The sequence below is a fragment of the Rhodnius prolixus genome, unplaced genomic scaffold (assembly GCF_049639745.1).
Source record: "Rhodnius prolixus isolate KJV_2025 unplaced genomic scaffold, Rpr scaffold_4, whole genome shotgun sequence".
NCBI classification, from domain to species: Eukaryota; Metazoa; Arthropoda; class Insecta; order Hemiptera; family Reduviidae; genus Rhodnius; species Rhodnius prolixus.
In genome coordinates, this window is record NW_027411614.1 from 33,658,930 (window position 1) to 33,673,900 (window position 14,971).

A 14,971-nucleotide genomic window follows, 5' to 3' on the forward strand; every position below is an offset into this window, starting at 1 on the left:
GAATATGTGGAAGAAATGATTGCAAACGTGGCAATGCAACTATTGCAAAAAGGAGTAAACATGGAATTTTTTTCTTTCAGCATAAAAACTGATTAAAAAAAAGGCAAGATAATTAAACAAAGCCTGTAATACTGAATTAATAAAACTTTATTCAAAGAAAATAGCAATTTTTTTTATTATCTCATACAAACGTTCACTAAATTCATTTATACACGGCAATTTTAGTGTACTTAGAGTAGTTAATATAGGATGTATGTTTAATAAATCAAACAACATGTGATTGCGCCCAATTTGCCAGTTGCCAGTTACAGTAAGGTATGTAGACTTACTTAAACTTTCTAGACGTCTTTCAGCAATAAAAATCAAAAATTTGGCAAAATCTGAATAATTCATGCCGAAAGTACATTTTAATACAACCTGACAGTGTTCTTCCCAATTATCCATACTTTTGCAATCTGCAATTTCAACTTTAACATCTGAAAAAACTTTTTCCAAAGCGGACCACATAGATTTAATATTGCACGCATTGATCCAGTTGTGGTTTATAGATATAGTGTCCTCCTAGAAAAATTATATGATTTACAGGGAACTATCCTGATGGTAAAAATAAACCACTTCTGTAATATATAGCAAAATAGATAAACAAAATTAATTCCATTTTCCTTACAATATTCCACACTTGATGATGCCATCCAGAAGGTACGAATACAGCGTCACCTACTTCTTGAATTAAAACTATTTCATTGCATAAATACTGATAATTAGGATAGTTCGATGAGTTCAATAAATCTTTGCTATTGACATCATACACTAATTTTCCAAATTTATCTTTTAGTAAATCTTCAGTGCCTGGAGGGAAAAAAATCCACTTTTTCTTTCCACATATATTAACAGACCAACTAAAGGATGAAAAAACATCTGCGTGAAGAGGAGTCCTGGAAAAAATCCAACCTACACATTCATTGTGATTATTATTTTGATTATTAATATATTTTATTTTTTTAACATAGACATTGTGAAAAATAAATTACAAGGAAATTGAAAATGTACTCTAGTATCTAAATGAAATAGTGTATACATGAACACCACTGAGTGAATTTTTTAGTCACGCACTTGTAAGGAAGACTGTATAGGAATAACTTTCAGCAGGTCTTCCCCAAAAACAGGAATTTAAAGAAAAGGACACGAATAATTGCAACTATTTTGAATTTGGGATGAGAAAAAATGCCAAAAATTATCAGAAACCGTGAACCTGAGATAAAACTATAGAAAATTGGCACTATCGATCAAGGAATTTCTTCAAACTCGAAATTTCAGCAACCTACTTAATCCTCAATGCTAGGTCATTGCAGATTATCAGTATATTAAGGGACTGAATACATTATGACGTAAAAGATTTATTGAAGCTCCCATCTGTGTATGGCAATATATCAAGATTCAAGTACTGTTCAATGTGAAAATATGAGTTTGAGTTTGCTTGCGAGTTCACTAACCCAAATAATTATTCACAAACTATTCTTGCGGGCCCCCTGAAAATTGGGTGAGCGTATTAGAGTCGGTAAATGTTCTTATTACTGGACTTTAATATCCACAGCGAGCTAAGATCGATGAGGAAGTGTCTAAGGGTATACAAATAATGTTTACAGCGGTCTAACCATTCCTTAAACACGAAAGTAAGAGATAACTGTTTAACAGGGATCCTTTCCGCACTGCAACAAGTTCGTGATATTAAATTATAACAAAATTATCACTGGAAAATGTACTAGCCTGGTAAGAAACTAGTACAACTTACTCTAATGAATCTAAGAAAAGCCTATCGTACTACAATTTCATTTTCAGTTGAAACTTAACTTTTATGTAATTATTACTTTCGATTTTTAAACCCTCGATTAACTTAAGTAATTGAATATTTGCACCTACCAGCTCCCTTTCGGACCCATGTACACAAACCTGTAGTCGTCATTATCATTATTACTATTACTAAGTAAATATTCATTCATCCAATCAGAAGCAAATAAGTCTGGAACTCGATAAATGTTTTCTTCAGGATATTGACTCATAAAATGCCAGTCCTAGAAAAATTTACAAAATAGGTGGCAAATCTCATAAATAAATAAAAATATTATAAGTTATCAAAAGCTGTTTAACGTTACTTTTAAATATAAACAAGGCAGATCATTAGGATAATTAGTATTTGCATAATTTTCCCAGTAATCTAAAAACTCATTGAACTTCATACTGGATTTAGTTTGAGCATTAAAGTATCTTTCATTGCAGTTGGCAACTGGAACCTCAGAAGGACCTGTAATTACAAACACTATTTGTTATAATAGTAGTAACTACAAATTCATAATGAAAAAATATTTACAAACCATACTTCCTTTTGAGGTAAATAAAATTTGGTTTATTGCCACATACCCACTTTACTTGGGAATACCAGTCTGCTGTTATTGACTTTATAAGACAAGGTTTATTTGCCATTAAATAATTTGTGTAGAATTCTGAATAGTTCAATTCGCTTTTTTTCATATCCTCAACGAAAATTTTGTTTTCTTTATAAAGTACACTGCATGAATACATTTTTCTCAAAGATATAATGTCTGCTAACTCCAAAATTTCCATTGGTATTGTATGGTACTGAATAGCGAATAAAAGAACACTGGTACTATTGTCCTACGAATGAATACTAACTAAAACTACTAACGTAGTACTAATGCGCAGGGTGCATAATGCACCATTTCGTCTGTGTCTGTGTCGGGCAAGTAAGCTGTGACCCTGTGACGTTCTTTTTTGTGACAGTATTTTGACTAACCTGTTTATGAGAGGTTGCATTATGGTTTATTATGGTTTTATTTTAATGTTTTAACTTCAGTTAAATATTTGTAAAAGTGAGTTAGAATTACTCTTTATAAACATTGCAAAACATGTGAGAAATATGTAGCAGTTTAAGGTGGTTTCAGTTAAATTCTTCAATGTTACCGTTCTAGTAATAATTTACAATGGGAAATCAACTTGTTGGAATTGCACCATCTCAAATATTTCCTGTTGAGCATTATTTGACTGAGCATTCTGATTTACATTTCGATGTGAAGTAAGTTTTTCAGATTAATTTACAAAATCTGTTTATTATTATTATAATTATTATTTTAATTCATATATTTTGAATTATAGTTTGGGAAGTACAAGATTTTTTAAAGTAGCGAGAGCTAAATCACAAGAAGGTCTCGTTGTTGTCAAGGTATTTGCTATACATGATCCAAGTTTACCCTTACCTACTCATAAATCGAGAGTTGAGCAGATTCGTAGCAGCTTGTCTTCTGCTGTAAATTGTCTTCCATTCCAGAAAGCTATTGTATGTATCCCATCAATTTAATTTTGCAAAGTTCATACCTAAAGATTTAATAGATTAAGGATATTATTTTATTGAATTACATTTACTTTTAGTATATCCATTTGTTTCAACGTAGTGATTCCTGACTTCTTAATTTTTTTTAATGTCTTTTATATGAATAGTTTAAAAGAGTATTAAGAGAATAAACAAAATTATAATTAGTTTTACGTTAAAAAAATATGTTAACCTCAAATACCATTACTTCAGTTAATAATGGACGCCTATCCACAAAAGAAGTAGTTAAGTGTTTAGAGCAATTCAGAAATAAATAAATTAAAATTGTTATATTAAAGTGTTTGTGTGACAAATAATAGCTGGGCTGGAGATGAAAATCTCACGTTCGAAAAAGACAAATTTGAGCGAAATTGAAAGTTGGTGGTGCGAAAAAGATATAAAGAAAGAAATGGATATTAGCTTAATGCTACTTTTCATGTTTCAAATTTCAGTAAAAAGCCCTTAGACAACTAATTTACTACTTGGCTGATTTTCTGCTTCAGACATCTTTTCTTACTTCCTCTTCAGTAAAATTTTTTAGGAAAAATTAAAAATTGTTGATTACATATTGTACTTAAATTGCATAAAATGTAGGTACAATTTCTTGCATATTTCAGTAATTCTTAAATTTTGAAGTAGAAAATTCAATAAAACCCCCCAAAAATTATGTACTTAGTTTAGTATAGGTACTCTGCAATTTAGATAAGTTCTATACATCTCAGAAGTCATTTATGTGATTAAATTGATTAATTAATTATTTTTTTCAACATTTTTGCCTTAGTTAAGTGACAAGGCTGGGTTTTTAATGAGAGAATATGTCAAGTATAGTTTATACGACCGTATTTCGACAAGACCATTTTTATCGTCTATAGAAAAGAAGTGGATAGCTTTCCAAATTTTATACGCATTGTACCAGAGCCATAAAGTTGGTGTAAGTTGTTTGAATTAGTCTTATTTCGTATAATTCTCACTTTTTAAATTAAGGAAAAATACTAATAGTCTGTTTTCGAACTTTAGGTTTGCCACGGTGACATAAAACTAGAAAATATAGCTGTGACTTCATGGAACTGGGTTCTTCTTACTGATTTCGCCTCTTTTAAACCGACTCATTTGCCTGAAGATAATCCTGCAGATTTTTCTTACTTTTTTGATACGTCTAGAAGAAGAACTTGTTATATAGCGCCCGAGAGGTGGGTGTTTAGTATTGCTTACGTGTTACTATTATTTAGTTGTTTGACCGTTAGTGAATGTCGGATGAATATAAATATTAATCATTTTTTAAGGTTTGTGAAAACGTTGGGTTCTGATTCTGGAAGCCAGTTGCTCTTAGCTGAAGAAAACATGAAGAAAGAAGATCTTACTCCAGCTATGGACATTTTTTCTGCAGGGTTTGTTATTTTTTTATTTTACTTGACTCAATATAAATAAATAAAGTTTGGAGATTAATTGAAAAAATACGGTAGAACAATAAACATAGCAATTTTTGGAAATTTAGAAAAATAGCTACAACTGTCCGTTCTGAAGGTACATATAGTTTTGTTTTAGTTCATTTATGCGCTAGAGGCTCTCTTCGGGGATAGGCCAATAGAAAGAAAAACGTTTAAGGAAAAAATGAATTACCTGCAGAAAAATGGAATTGTAACTAATCCAACAGAAATAGTGCACAAAGAGCGAGATCCAGATTTAAGGCTTCTTGAGTATTGCATAAGACTTAAGAGCCTTTTGTTGGTAAAAACTGTTAAACTAATAATTCTTTTCTCTCTCTCACGGAAAAGAGCCTCTTTGTTATTTTTTATTTTTTTTAAGGACAACGTTAAGGGAGACGTTTTTAACTTTCCTGGTGTGTTGAGTTCCCGAGTCTTCCATAGTAGTTAAGGTGAAGCAAAACCTTCTTATTAGTGGTATGTGATTACGGCTATTTCTCACTTAAAATAATTTAATTAGATATCACATCTACAAGTCAAAGACCGAAGACTTGAGATAAGTTACAACCAAAAACCTTAACAGGCAAATTATATTTAATCCACAATGAATTAAAACTGTCCAGTAGGAAAAGTGTAATGGGCTTACCCATTTTGCTCTTGCTGGGTGCTGGAATGTATCCGACAGACAAACTGAAATACTGTCTAATTAAGTAAGTGTGTAAAACTGCTTAAAGTATGCTGCCGTTGTATACGTACTGCGTGTTGTCATCTGCCTAACGCTTTGGCCCGAGCTATTTTATTATTTTTTTTTATTTTTATTTTATTTTTTTTTTTTGCGCATCAACAGCTGAGGTTATTAGCGCCCGGAGCTTTTTCCAGTGCACTGCCGGCCTCCGGACAGTGTTCTCTCGTTACAGACAACACTGTCCATCACCAGACAGTGAGCTGTAAGAAGCTCCTAGGAAGAGAAAATCTAAGGGTCAGCTGCTGGATTCGAACCCGGGACCTCCGCGAGGGAGTCCAGTATGCTAACCTCATAGCTAATCCCTTCCTATATTATTATTACAATTATTGTTATATATTATTATTATTAATTACGGTCAGATCATTCATTCTAGTTAAATCTAGTCTCAATAATATTCTATTTGAAATAAGGACCTTCAGTTTTAATTTTAATAGTTAGTTAACATAATATTGCTTTCTTTGCAGCTGTGCACTAGCTGAATTATTTTCAGATGGACATCCACCCTTTGATTTTTCTCAGCTTCTGGCATATAGAGCGGGAGAATTTTCTATGGAAAAATATCTAAGTAAACTAGAAGATGAGCCAATTAGAGTGAGTTTATTTCTTTCTCCTTATTTTCCGTTTTTATTTTGTATTATGTAAAAGAGTGTAAGAATTATTATTTATTAGAGGTTGATAGAAGCAATGATTCAAAGAGATCCAACCGCTCGCCATTCGGCTGAAAATTACTTAGCGCAAGAACGAGGAGGGCTGTTTCCTGAATATTTTTATACATTTCTTCATTCATATATGCTAATTTACTGTGATACTTCGTTAATTTTATCGCCGGATGAAAAGATTGAAAGGTATTTTTTAATAATTAGGAATTGATTTTATGTGATTATTTATATTTAGTTCATTATGAACTAAAATTTCATATCCTCTCTAAATTTTTAGGTAAAAAATGTAATAGGTTAATTAATTAAAAATTTAATAAAAAAAAGTTAAAATTAATATTCAGATTATCATTTTGTTACGAGTACATTACTGCAAACCTTTCATATAAATATGAAAATAGTTCAAATTTATCATCTATAAAAGATGAATGTGACAATGATGAGTGAATGTAACTTAGGTTGAAAAACAGAAATAGAGAGTACAACTCCATTGGCAAATTTTTATAAATGTGTAAATTGTAAGTAGGAGGTACGAAGCTAATGAAGCAATGTGTAGTGTGATTGTTATTCAGTTAAATCAATTTCGCAAGTTAAATGAAAGCAAGTTTGTTATGTGTTTGTACTTTTAAGTAACTAAAGATCCAAAAGTAAGTAAAACATAGGAGATTTTAAAAATAATATTTTGTTATGATCAAAATTCCAGCATTCATAATTTTACTGATTAATTTTCAGATTAAAAAAGGATATTCACAATATCATAAATCTTCTAATCAGTGAAGAGGAAAAATCCAACAAAAAATGTAATGAACAAAATTATTTTCATTGTGAAGCGTTAGTTTTGATTACATCATTGATTACTTCATGGATCAGGTATGTTTGTAATTTGGCATAAAAGGATTAACGAATTTTATGGGGAAAATATATTGTTAACAAGTTCATTATTTTTGCAGAGGTTTACATTTTACAAATTCAAAATTACAGTGCTTAGAGATCTTGCTGGAATTAGCTGCTCACACCTCTTCTGAGACGGTTCTAGACAGAATACTCCCATATATTGTACGGTTTCAATTTCTAGCTTTATGAAATAAATAAATAAATGTGTTAAGTTTCATGCCGAGCATTTATTTAATTTTTGTTTGCAGACTGTTTTTCTCCATTTGTTTCTTGTACATTAATTTTTTTTATAGATGTTCCTGATTCATGACTCATTTCCTAAGGTTAGGGTTAGTGCGGTGCACACGTTGACTAAGGCGCTGTCTTTCGTTAAGACTGTCCCTCCAAGCGATGCCAATGTGTTTCCAGAATACATACTTCCTGGTCTATCTCAGGTAATGAACAGATTTTGAAAAATAATATTGAGACCCGCGTGTAACCCCTTTTTTTAGTAAGAAGAAAGAATATTGCCTATTTCAGTCATTATTTTTTATTTTTAAAGAAAATGGCAATATTTTTTCTTCTTTTTGGATTAATGGATCAATCGCCAAAACTGGTGAACAATACTTTTTAGTAGAGGGAAGGGATTAGCAATGCGGTTAGAGTTCAGGATTCCCTCGCGGAGATCCCGGTTTCGAATGTAACTGCTGGCACTTAAATTTTCTCTTCCTAGGAGCTTCTTACACTTCAAACACTGTTTAGTAAAGTTTGAGCTTCCGCCCTTCATCCACAACATTTGGTAGACGTTAAGTTCCGCCTAAAAAAGATGGTTATTGCTTTAATTTTTTCACTTTATACTTTAGGAAAAAAAAGAAGTTTAGGTAAAAGTTCCTTGACAAAATTTTGTCCATTACCCCTAAATGTGAAAGAATAGAAAGTTCATTTTTCATCATGAATAATATAATGAGAAATAAGTAAACTAGAAAATTAAATGACCGTCCTTAACATTTATTTATTCTTTTTATAGGTAGCACATGATGAGTCAGTTATAGTAAGAACAGCATTTGCTGAAAATGTTGCCGAATTAGCCGAAAATGCTTTAAGGTCATAAACCATCATTAAACAATTGAAATTTAAAAAAGCGATAAGGCTCTGAGATTTATAAAACTTGAATTTTTTTAGATTGCTTGAACATTGGCAAGTAAGTCATAATGAAACTCCAAGGCATAGTTATGAAAGTGAATTGGCTACGCTTCATCACATGATGCAACAAATGGTTTCAGCTTTACTTACAGATTCACAGAATATAGTTAAACAAACTTTAATAGAAAATGGAATTACAAAACTTTGTGTATTTTTTGGGAAACAAAAAGGTGATTTATGAGAAAACTATGTTAAACTTTTAACGTACCTCTAGTTAAATTACATTATTTAGCGTTAACTTTACATACTTCTCAGAATATATGATCCATTGTTTTTATTGCAGCAAACGATATACTTCTGTCCCACATGATTACATTTTTGAATGATAAAGATGATAAACAGTTGAGAGGTTCTTTTTTTGATTGTATTGTTGGTGTAGCCGCCTACATTGGTGTACATAGTTCACCTATTTTGTCTCCATTATTACAACAGGTAATTTTCATTAGAGTAGATTATTTACCTGTTTTCGCTGTTCGCTGAATCGTTCTTTGCATTTTATCGTTGATCGGCCGTTGTGAAATTTGATATAAAAATGCTTTCGAAAATCTTTCTTTCAGGGATTGACGGATACAGAAGAATTTGTTGTGAGAAAAGCTATAAATGCAATTACCGCGCTTACTGAACTTAGCTTATTGCATAAAAGTTCGTTGTATCAGTTACTAGATGAGTGTTCTCCTTTTCTTGTGCACCCTAACTTGTGGATAAGACAAGTAGGTTAATTTAATTATCAAGTTAATTTGAAGAAGTATACAATTCAAAAGTTATATATGGGTATTTTTAAAGGCTGTAGCAGGATTTATTAGCGCTTTGGCTAGGACCTTAAATATGGTTGATGTGCAGTGCAAGGTTATGTCCGTGATTGAACCATATCTCAAGCATAAAGTCATTCAGTTGGAAAAGGAAGTAAGTAATGAACACTAATAATATTAGAAGGTTAAACTGTTATTATTCTTTTCTATAGGAAGATATATTTTTTAAGGTTTTGGTTTTAAATGCGCTGAGGCCCTATGTTCCTCGTGTGGTTTATGATTCTGTGATCAAGTGTTCAGATGTAACAGTGCTCTTGAACACTCTAATGGAAAGACAGAAGGCTAGAGGTGCCCTCTCTAAACATATTTCAATTCCTCCTGCTTTGCCAGCTTCACCACATAACAGCAGTTCTTTTAAACATGTAAATATGTTCTCTGTTTCATAATTTGTATCTTCATGGATGAATAATGCCAACCATGATTTCATTTGAGAACTAATTCTACTTTTTCAGCAACTATTCAGACGTCTAAATTCGGACGGTATGACCGAAGAAATTGAAGATCTTTTGGTACTGATGGGTAAACATTTAACCAAACTCAGTCGTTACAGTAATCAAGAAAATAAAATTAATAATAATGGAAAGGTAATAACCCTTAGAAATTAAATTGAATAAACATGGTTTTCTTATCTTTGTATGGGAAGAATGAATTATCCCCATTGAATATGAAATCATGGTGATGGTGTACTAATTATTGGTTGAAATCTTTTCGTTCTTTCGTCAAAAAATGATATTTTAAGATTTTACGAAGAGTTCACTGTCTTTTTTTTTTTTTTTACGATAACTATATTGAATAAGTAAACTTACTTATTCAGTATACATTTGAAAGTGATAACATATAAAGAGATTCTTCACTAGAAAAAATGCCAAGATTATTTCTTTGTTTATCCTTTTTCAGTTGGATTTGTCGACACTTAAATTTCCTGTTCAAGTGCGATCAGCAATTTTAACGAAACCAGATGTATCAAAATCTGAAGTAACTGCTTTCCCCGCTAGGTTAGTGTTAATTTTAATTTACATTCATTCTAACGAGTAGATTAGTGTAAAAGTCATTACAATGTATTCTAAGAGAAGGACGGATAGTTGTGAAATTTTATTATGCACTATTTTTTCAAAGAAGAGTGGGAGAAGAATTTAGTAATTTAACTTCAAACATGAATGAGGAGTGGAAGCATATGTTCGGAACAGTTGACAGCGCTAGTAAACCAGGTGATAAACCTCCACAAACTTCCTGGGACTCTCCTCCATCAGCCCAACACAGTGTAGATATTGAATACAGTCTCCAGGAAAGATCATATATCCAATGTGAGTAATTTTTTTGGATGTATTTTTGACGACTTCATTTTCTAATTTTTGTCCAATAAAATATATGTAATAAAATATTACAGACAGGTGTGCACCTTGTCGTTTAGAACTTCGTAAGTTAATAAAGCATCGTGAAAGATTGCATGGAGCGCTTTTAAAAGGAAGAGAATGGCGAGAATCCGGGTTTAGACCACCGTTATCTCCGCCTGGATGGAGATTAAGGCCTGCTCTTGTATCTCACTTGCATGGTCACTCGGGACCTATCTCTAGGTAAAATAACGTATAATTATTAATAACGATAAAATAAAGGCTATTCTTCCTAGAAGGTTTTTTGATTTAGAACAGATGAATATATCAATGACTGTACCATTTCAGATTAGTGACATTGCCTGATACCACAATAATGGCAAGCTGCAGTTTTGATGGATGTGTGAGAGTTTGGGATTATGGTAAAATGGAAGGAAGAAATATAGCTAATAGGTATAATTTCTTAAAAACATAATCAGTTTATAAACAGCATACCATAGAGGATATTTTATTTGTATATCTAAGAGAGCTGCACCATTTTGTAGCAAACCCAAATTGCTTAACTTACAACTTAAAAATCTGCAATCTAAGGAAGGGACTATTAAAAGAAATAAACAGAACTATTTTGGCTCTGGTACATGTTAAATCTAAGATTTATTACTCTTTAACAATTATTTCAAGTGGAAAGGCGCTAAACACATTTATAATGCAAAAAATACATTTCTAAAAACATATTTATATTTATTTATAGTAGATCTTCTATTACAGAGCCAGGCAGGTATACAATGCACACAGTGGCCCATTAGTTGGTATGGCATTATGTAATGCAAAGACATCTTTAGGAATGGCTAGCCAGTCTGGAAATATTGTTGTGATTAAGTAAGCTTCGTCAATGTCTAAAATGAAATCTTCAAAAAAATACGAAAATTTGTTGTTTTTTATTATGAACTTTTTTTTTTTATATAGAATCGAGGAGAATAGCAATAAAATGTCAGTGTACGATTCCCGGCAACTCGATTTAGAAGAAGAAGGATCCCCCGTTGATATAGCTTATTTCGATTCAGGTACTTATTTCAAATAATACTACAAAAATTGGTAATTTATGCAGTGATACAAAAAATAATAAACCTCTTTCTTAATTCCATTATTTCGGTGTTTCTTTTATTTCAGTTCTTTAAAGTTAGGTTTATCCATGTTTAGGTTCGCAGTCTGTTCTAGTTTGCGCTACTATTTATGGATGTTTAATTGGCTGGGATCTTCGAGCTCCTGGGCTAGCTTGGAAATTAGACAACGAAATTAGGCAAGGTAAAGCCAAAGCCCTACTAGAAATTAAATTGCATGAAAGTTATGCCGCATAAGTTGAATTAATTTCCTGTACAGTATCTAAAAAAAAAAAAGAATAAAAAATCTAAATATTGCGAATGTAAAGCTGGAATATCACAAAATGTTGAAGATATTTGAAAGACATTCTCATAGGAAAGTAGTAGTTTTTACTTAATAACTTAAAACGACTTAGTAATGTATTCCATCTCATTATCTTTAATGACTTGAGAATAAGAATAGTTTTGAACTCAGAGTAAGTGATTGTCGAATAAACAATGTTTGAAGTTTTGTCATAACTATTGCTTTCTCCGTAGTGCTTTTGGAATTAAGGTTTAGGCAGTCAGATATTTAGATAGCGTTGAAAGTATGTATTTTAAATCTCTTTACTGCTGGTCCAAATAAACTCAAAATGTACAGATTAGAACAGTGAAGATAAAATTTATTCTTGGAAACGTGACTTGAAGTTTGATCTTGCAACATTCGTAACCTGGCATTTTTCCGCCTTACTTCGGAAGTTCAACAGTTTTCAACTTAATATTTGAAATATTTTAAAATATGTAGTATATTCTTTAGAAAATAATTTGAACTAATTAAATAGAACTAACATGCAACTAAATATAGCTGAAATAAGGAGAAAATGTATTATTACTGAATTTTCTGCTACTGTACTGAGTTAAAATAAACATTGACTCGATGTAATGAAAGGTATAAATTAAATTTAAATTAAGTTTAAATTGCATTTTTGTCCGTTGTCCCAAGTTTTACTTCGTGGTAACCAACCATTACTACTTGTATTTTTAAAATTATATATTTTTTAGGCGTAATAACAGCAATGTATATGGATTCAAATCAATGTTGCCTTTCTGTTGGAACAAGTAGTGGTTATCATACATGTTGGGATCTAAGGTTTCATCTACCTATTGCAACCATTGCGCACCCGACAGGTAAAGCAACTTAGTTCAAATAAATTCTGATATTCCTATACATATTTACTTGAATATCTTTACCTTTAATCTTTTTAGGTGCTAAAGTAAGAAGATTATGTGGTCACCCAAGCCAAGCTTCGTGGCTAATTTCTTCAGTATATGGTAACAATGAAGTTTCATTATGGGGAATTGAAAGCGGATCAAGGCAAGCAGTTCTTTGGGGAAGTGCTGCACCCCCTCTTTCTAATGCTCAGGTATAATTTATTTAGATATTTAATAATCTGAAGGTGATTGGCTATTCTCTTTAATTAAGTTGTTGATTTCTTTTTATTTTAGTTGAATGGTCACAGTGTTTGTGGGATGTATTCCGGAGTCGTAGACAAGGTACCGTTTCTATTAACTGGAGGGACAGATCATAGAATTAGATATTGGGACTTAGATAACCTTGGTAATTCGTACTTAGCGATACCGGCTGGAGGAGATGTTCCTGGACAAATAAGTTATTCTTACAAGTAAGCATTGTTGTAAGACTAAATATTTTGTTTTTTAAATTTGCCAGATCTTTAAATGGCTACTCTACCACCGCTATATCTCAATTCAATTCAGATTAGATTTTATGGGCGGTACACCGTTGGTGCGGGTAATTTACTATTCTATTCTGGAAGAGAGCATATCTGTCTATTTTTCTGTTGTACAAAAGCAAATTTTCTGAAAATTTGTTTTGATTTTTGCGAAGATAATGAGGTAGTCAATTAACTTGTTTAAATTTCAGAGACATTATTCTTGTTAACACTTTCATATTCTACTATGTGCGAAAATTTAGGGTTCAGAGTTGACTTCTTATCTTCAGTGAAAGTTGAAAATTACGTTAAAAGTGGTCGGAAAAACAGAGTTCAACCGCAATTGGCTTACTAACATTCAAAAAATTACTAAAAGTACTTACGAGCAACACCTGGGTGAATCTGTATTTTTTCCCCCAATAGAGAAAATTTTTTAATAACTAATGTGCCAAACTTTTTGGAGTAGTATTCTTAAATTGCTCATAAATTGTATCTGCCCTATTTCCATTTGAGCATTTTTCCTATAAGATCATACAATTTATTCCCTTCTTTTAGTCGCCTTCCAGTCTTAATTCTGAGATTATTAATTGAATATAAATCTAGAATGCTTCGAAATATAGCGTTACATTTGTTCGAAATAAATCGCAGTAAGAGACAAATTATACATTGTATGGTCGGACAGGTTTTGCTTAAAATACAATTCTTGCTAGAAAATGTTGCAAACCTAATAATATTTTCATTTCTGCTGAATAATAAGAGCTTCAAGCTTCCTTCAACCCTTCATGCCTAGACTTGCCACCAGAAAATGTATTGTATTTTGAGAAATTACTCCTAACATTGAAAAAAAAAGCAGACCATTTATGAGAGGTAATTGCAGTGAGAATTAAATTTTTGCTTTTTGTAGATGCCGTTTGATTGATGGAACAAACGTTGTCCAAGAGATACAAACAGTATGTAGACAAAAAGGATCAAGTATTGAAGAATCGCCAAGAGCAGGACCTGATCAACCAGCGACTGGTCATCATAACGCCATTACCGATATTACCATGTGCCAAGGATCTTCACAATGTTTTATGGTCACTGGGGCCAGAGATGGTGTTATCAAAGTATGGAAATAATGTAAATAAGTTTTTTAATTAATTGTTTAATGGTAATTTTTTAAAGGAGATCTGATGATGGTTTTTCTGATAATTACCTAACATTTAATTATAATTTAAAAAGAATAAAAAAAACTAAGGTCTTTTAAAATAAAATAAAAGATTGTAGCTGTTTCATTTTTTTTTTTTAATACTTTTAAAAACGAGAATCCAGATATTATTTAATGTTTCGTATGTGTTTAGTTTCTCAATTGTATATATAATAAATTTAGGGTTTGCTTTTCATGTACGCTAAGGCATAGATAATAAAATATTTAGTTCTATTTTGTTTTAACAACTGTATAATCTGTACCTACCTACAGCGATTCTTAGGTATTTTTCCGTTATCTTCGAGCAGTTTGTTTTTCTGATATATTTATGTATAAATGTAATTTTATTTTTTAAAAAAGTTTCTATATTATTTTGGAAAAGAAAAAGTTACTAAAGGAGGAAATAAATGTATAATAATGTAATGTTATATAATTAAAAATATATATATATAAATGAATACGGGTTGAAAAATATTGTATATTATGTTTCCAGTAATTATTGTAAACATGATTTTTTAAATAAAATAATATATTTAAAAATTATCCAATG

General features: G+C 31.3%; 2 protein-coding genes across 4 annotated transcripts; one reads left to right on the forward strand and one right to left on the reverse strand.

Annotated features, from left to right (window-relative positions):
• Positions 1-129: 129 nt before the first annotated feature.
• On the reverse strand, positions 130-2,773 carry JMJD4 (jumonji domain containing 4). The gene is made up of 5 exons (XM_074130507.1): positions 2,373-2,773; positions 2,154-2,302; positions 1,921-2,072; positions 668-935; positions 130-561 (listed from the first exon to the last, which is right to left on the reverse strand). Exons 1-5 carry the CDS (start codon positions 2,620-2,622, stop codon positions 148-150), a joined length of 1,233 nt encoding a protein of 410 aa, XP_073986608.1. The 5' UTR covers positions 2,623-2,773; the 3' UTR covers positions 130-147.
• A 52-nt stretch (positions 2,774-2,825) lies between these two features.
• Positions 2,826-14,964, forward strand: Vps15 (vacuolar protein sorting 15). 3 transcript variants are annotated; one of them, XM_074130480.1, is made up of 28 exons: positions 2,826-3,091; positions 3,172-3,352; positions 4,167-4,316; positions 4,403-4,575; positions 4,669-4,773; positions 6,019-6,145; positions 6,224-6,399; positions 6,943-7,080; positions 7,161-7,266; positions 7,398-7,538; positions 8,111-8,187; positions 8,266-8,456; positions 8,570-8,718; positions 8,844-8,996; positions 9,070-9,189; positions 9,266-9,457; positions 9,548-9,679; positions 9,993-10,090; positions 10,215-10,399; positions 10,483-10,669; positions 10,775-10,879; positions 11,195-11,305; positions 11,393-11,490; positions 11,627-11,731; positions 12,568-12,693; positions 12,772-12,929; positions 13,012-13,187; positions 14,140-14,964. In XM_074130480.1, exons 1-28 carry the CDS (start codon positions 3,000-3,002, stop codon positions 14,351-14,353), a joined length of 3,966 nt encoding a protein of 1,321 aa, XP_073986581.1. In that variant the 5' UTR covers positions 2,826-2,999; the 3' UTR covers positions 14,354-14,964. The 3 variants fall into 3 exon arrangements, with proteins under 3 accessions (XP_073986581.1, XP_073986579.1, XP_073986582.1); XM_074130478.1 differs by having other exon boundaries at positions 2,827-3,091; positions 10,212-10,399; XM_074130481.1 differs by lacking the exons at positions 2,826-3,091; positions 3,172-3,352; positions 4,167-4,316; positions 4,403-4,575; positions 4,669-4,773 and adding exons at positions 4,890-5,113; positions 5,192-5,286 and having other exon boundaries at positions 10,212-10,399.
• Positions 14,965-14,971: the final 7 nt, after the last annotated feature.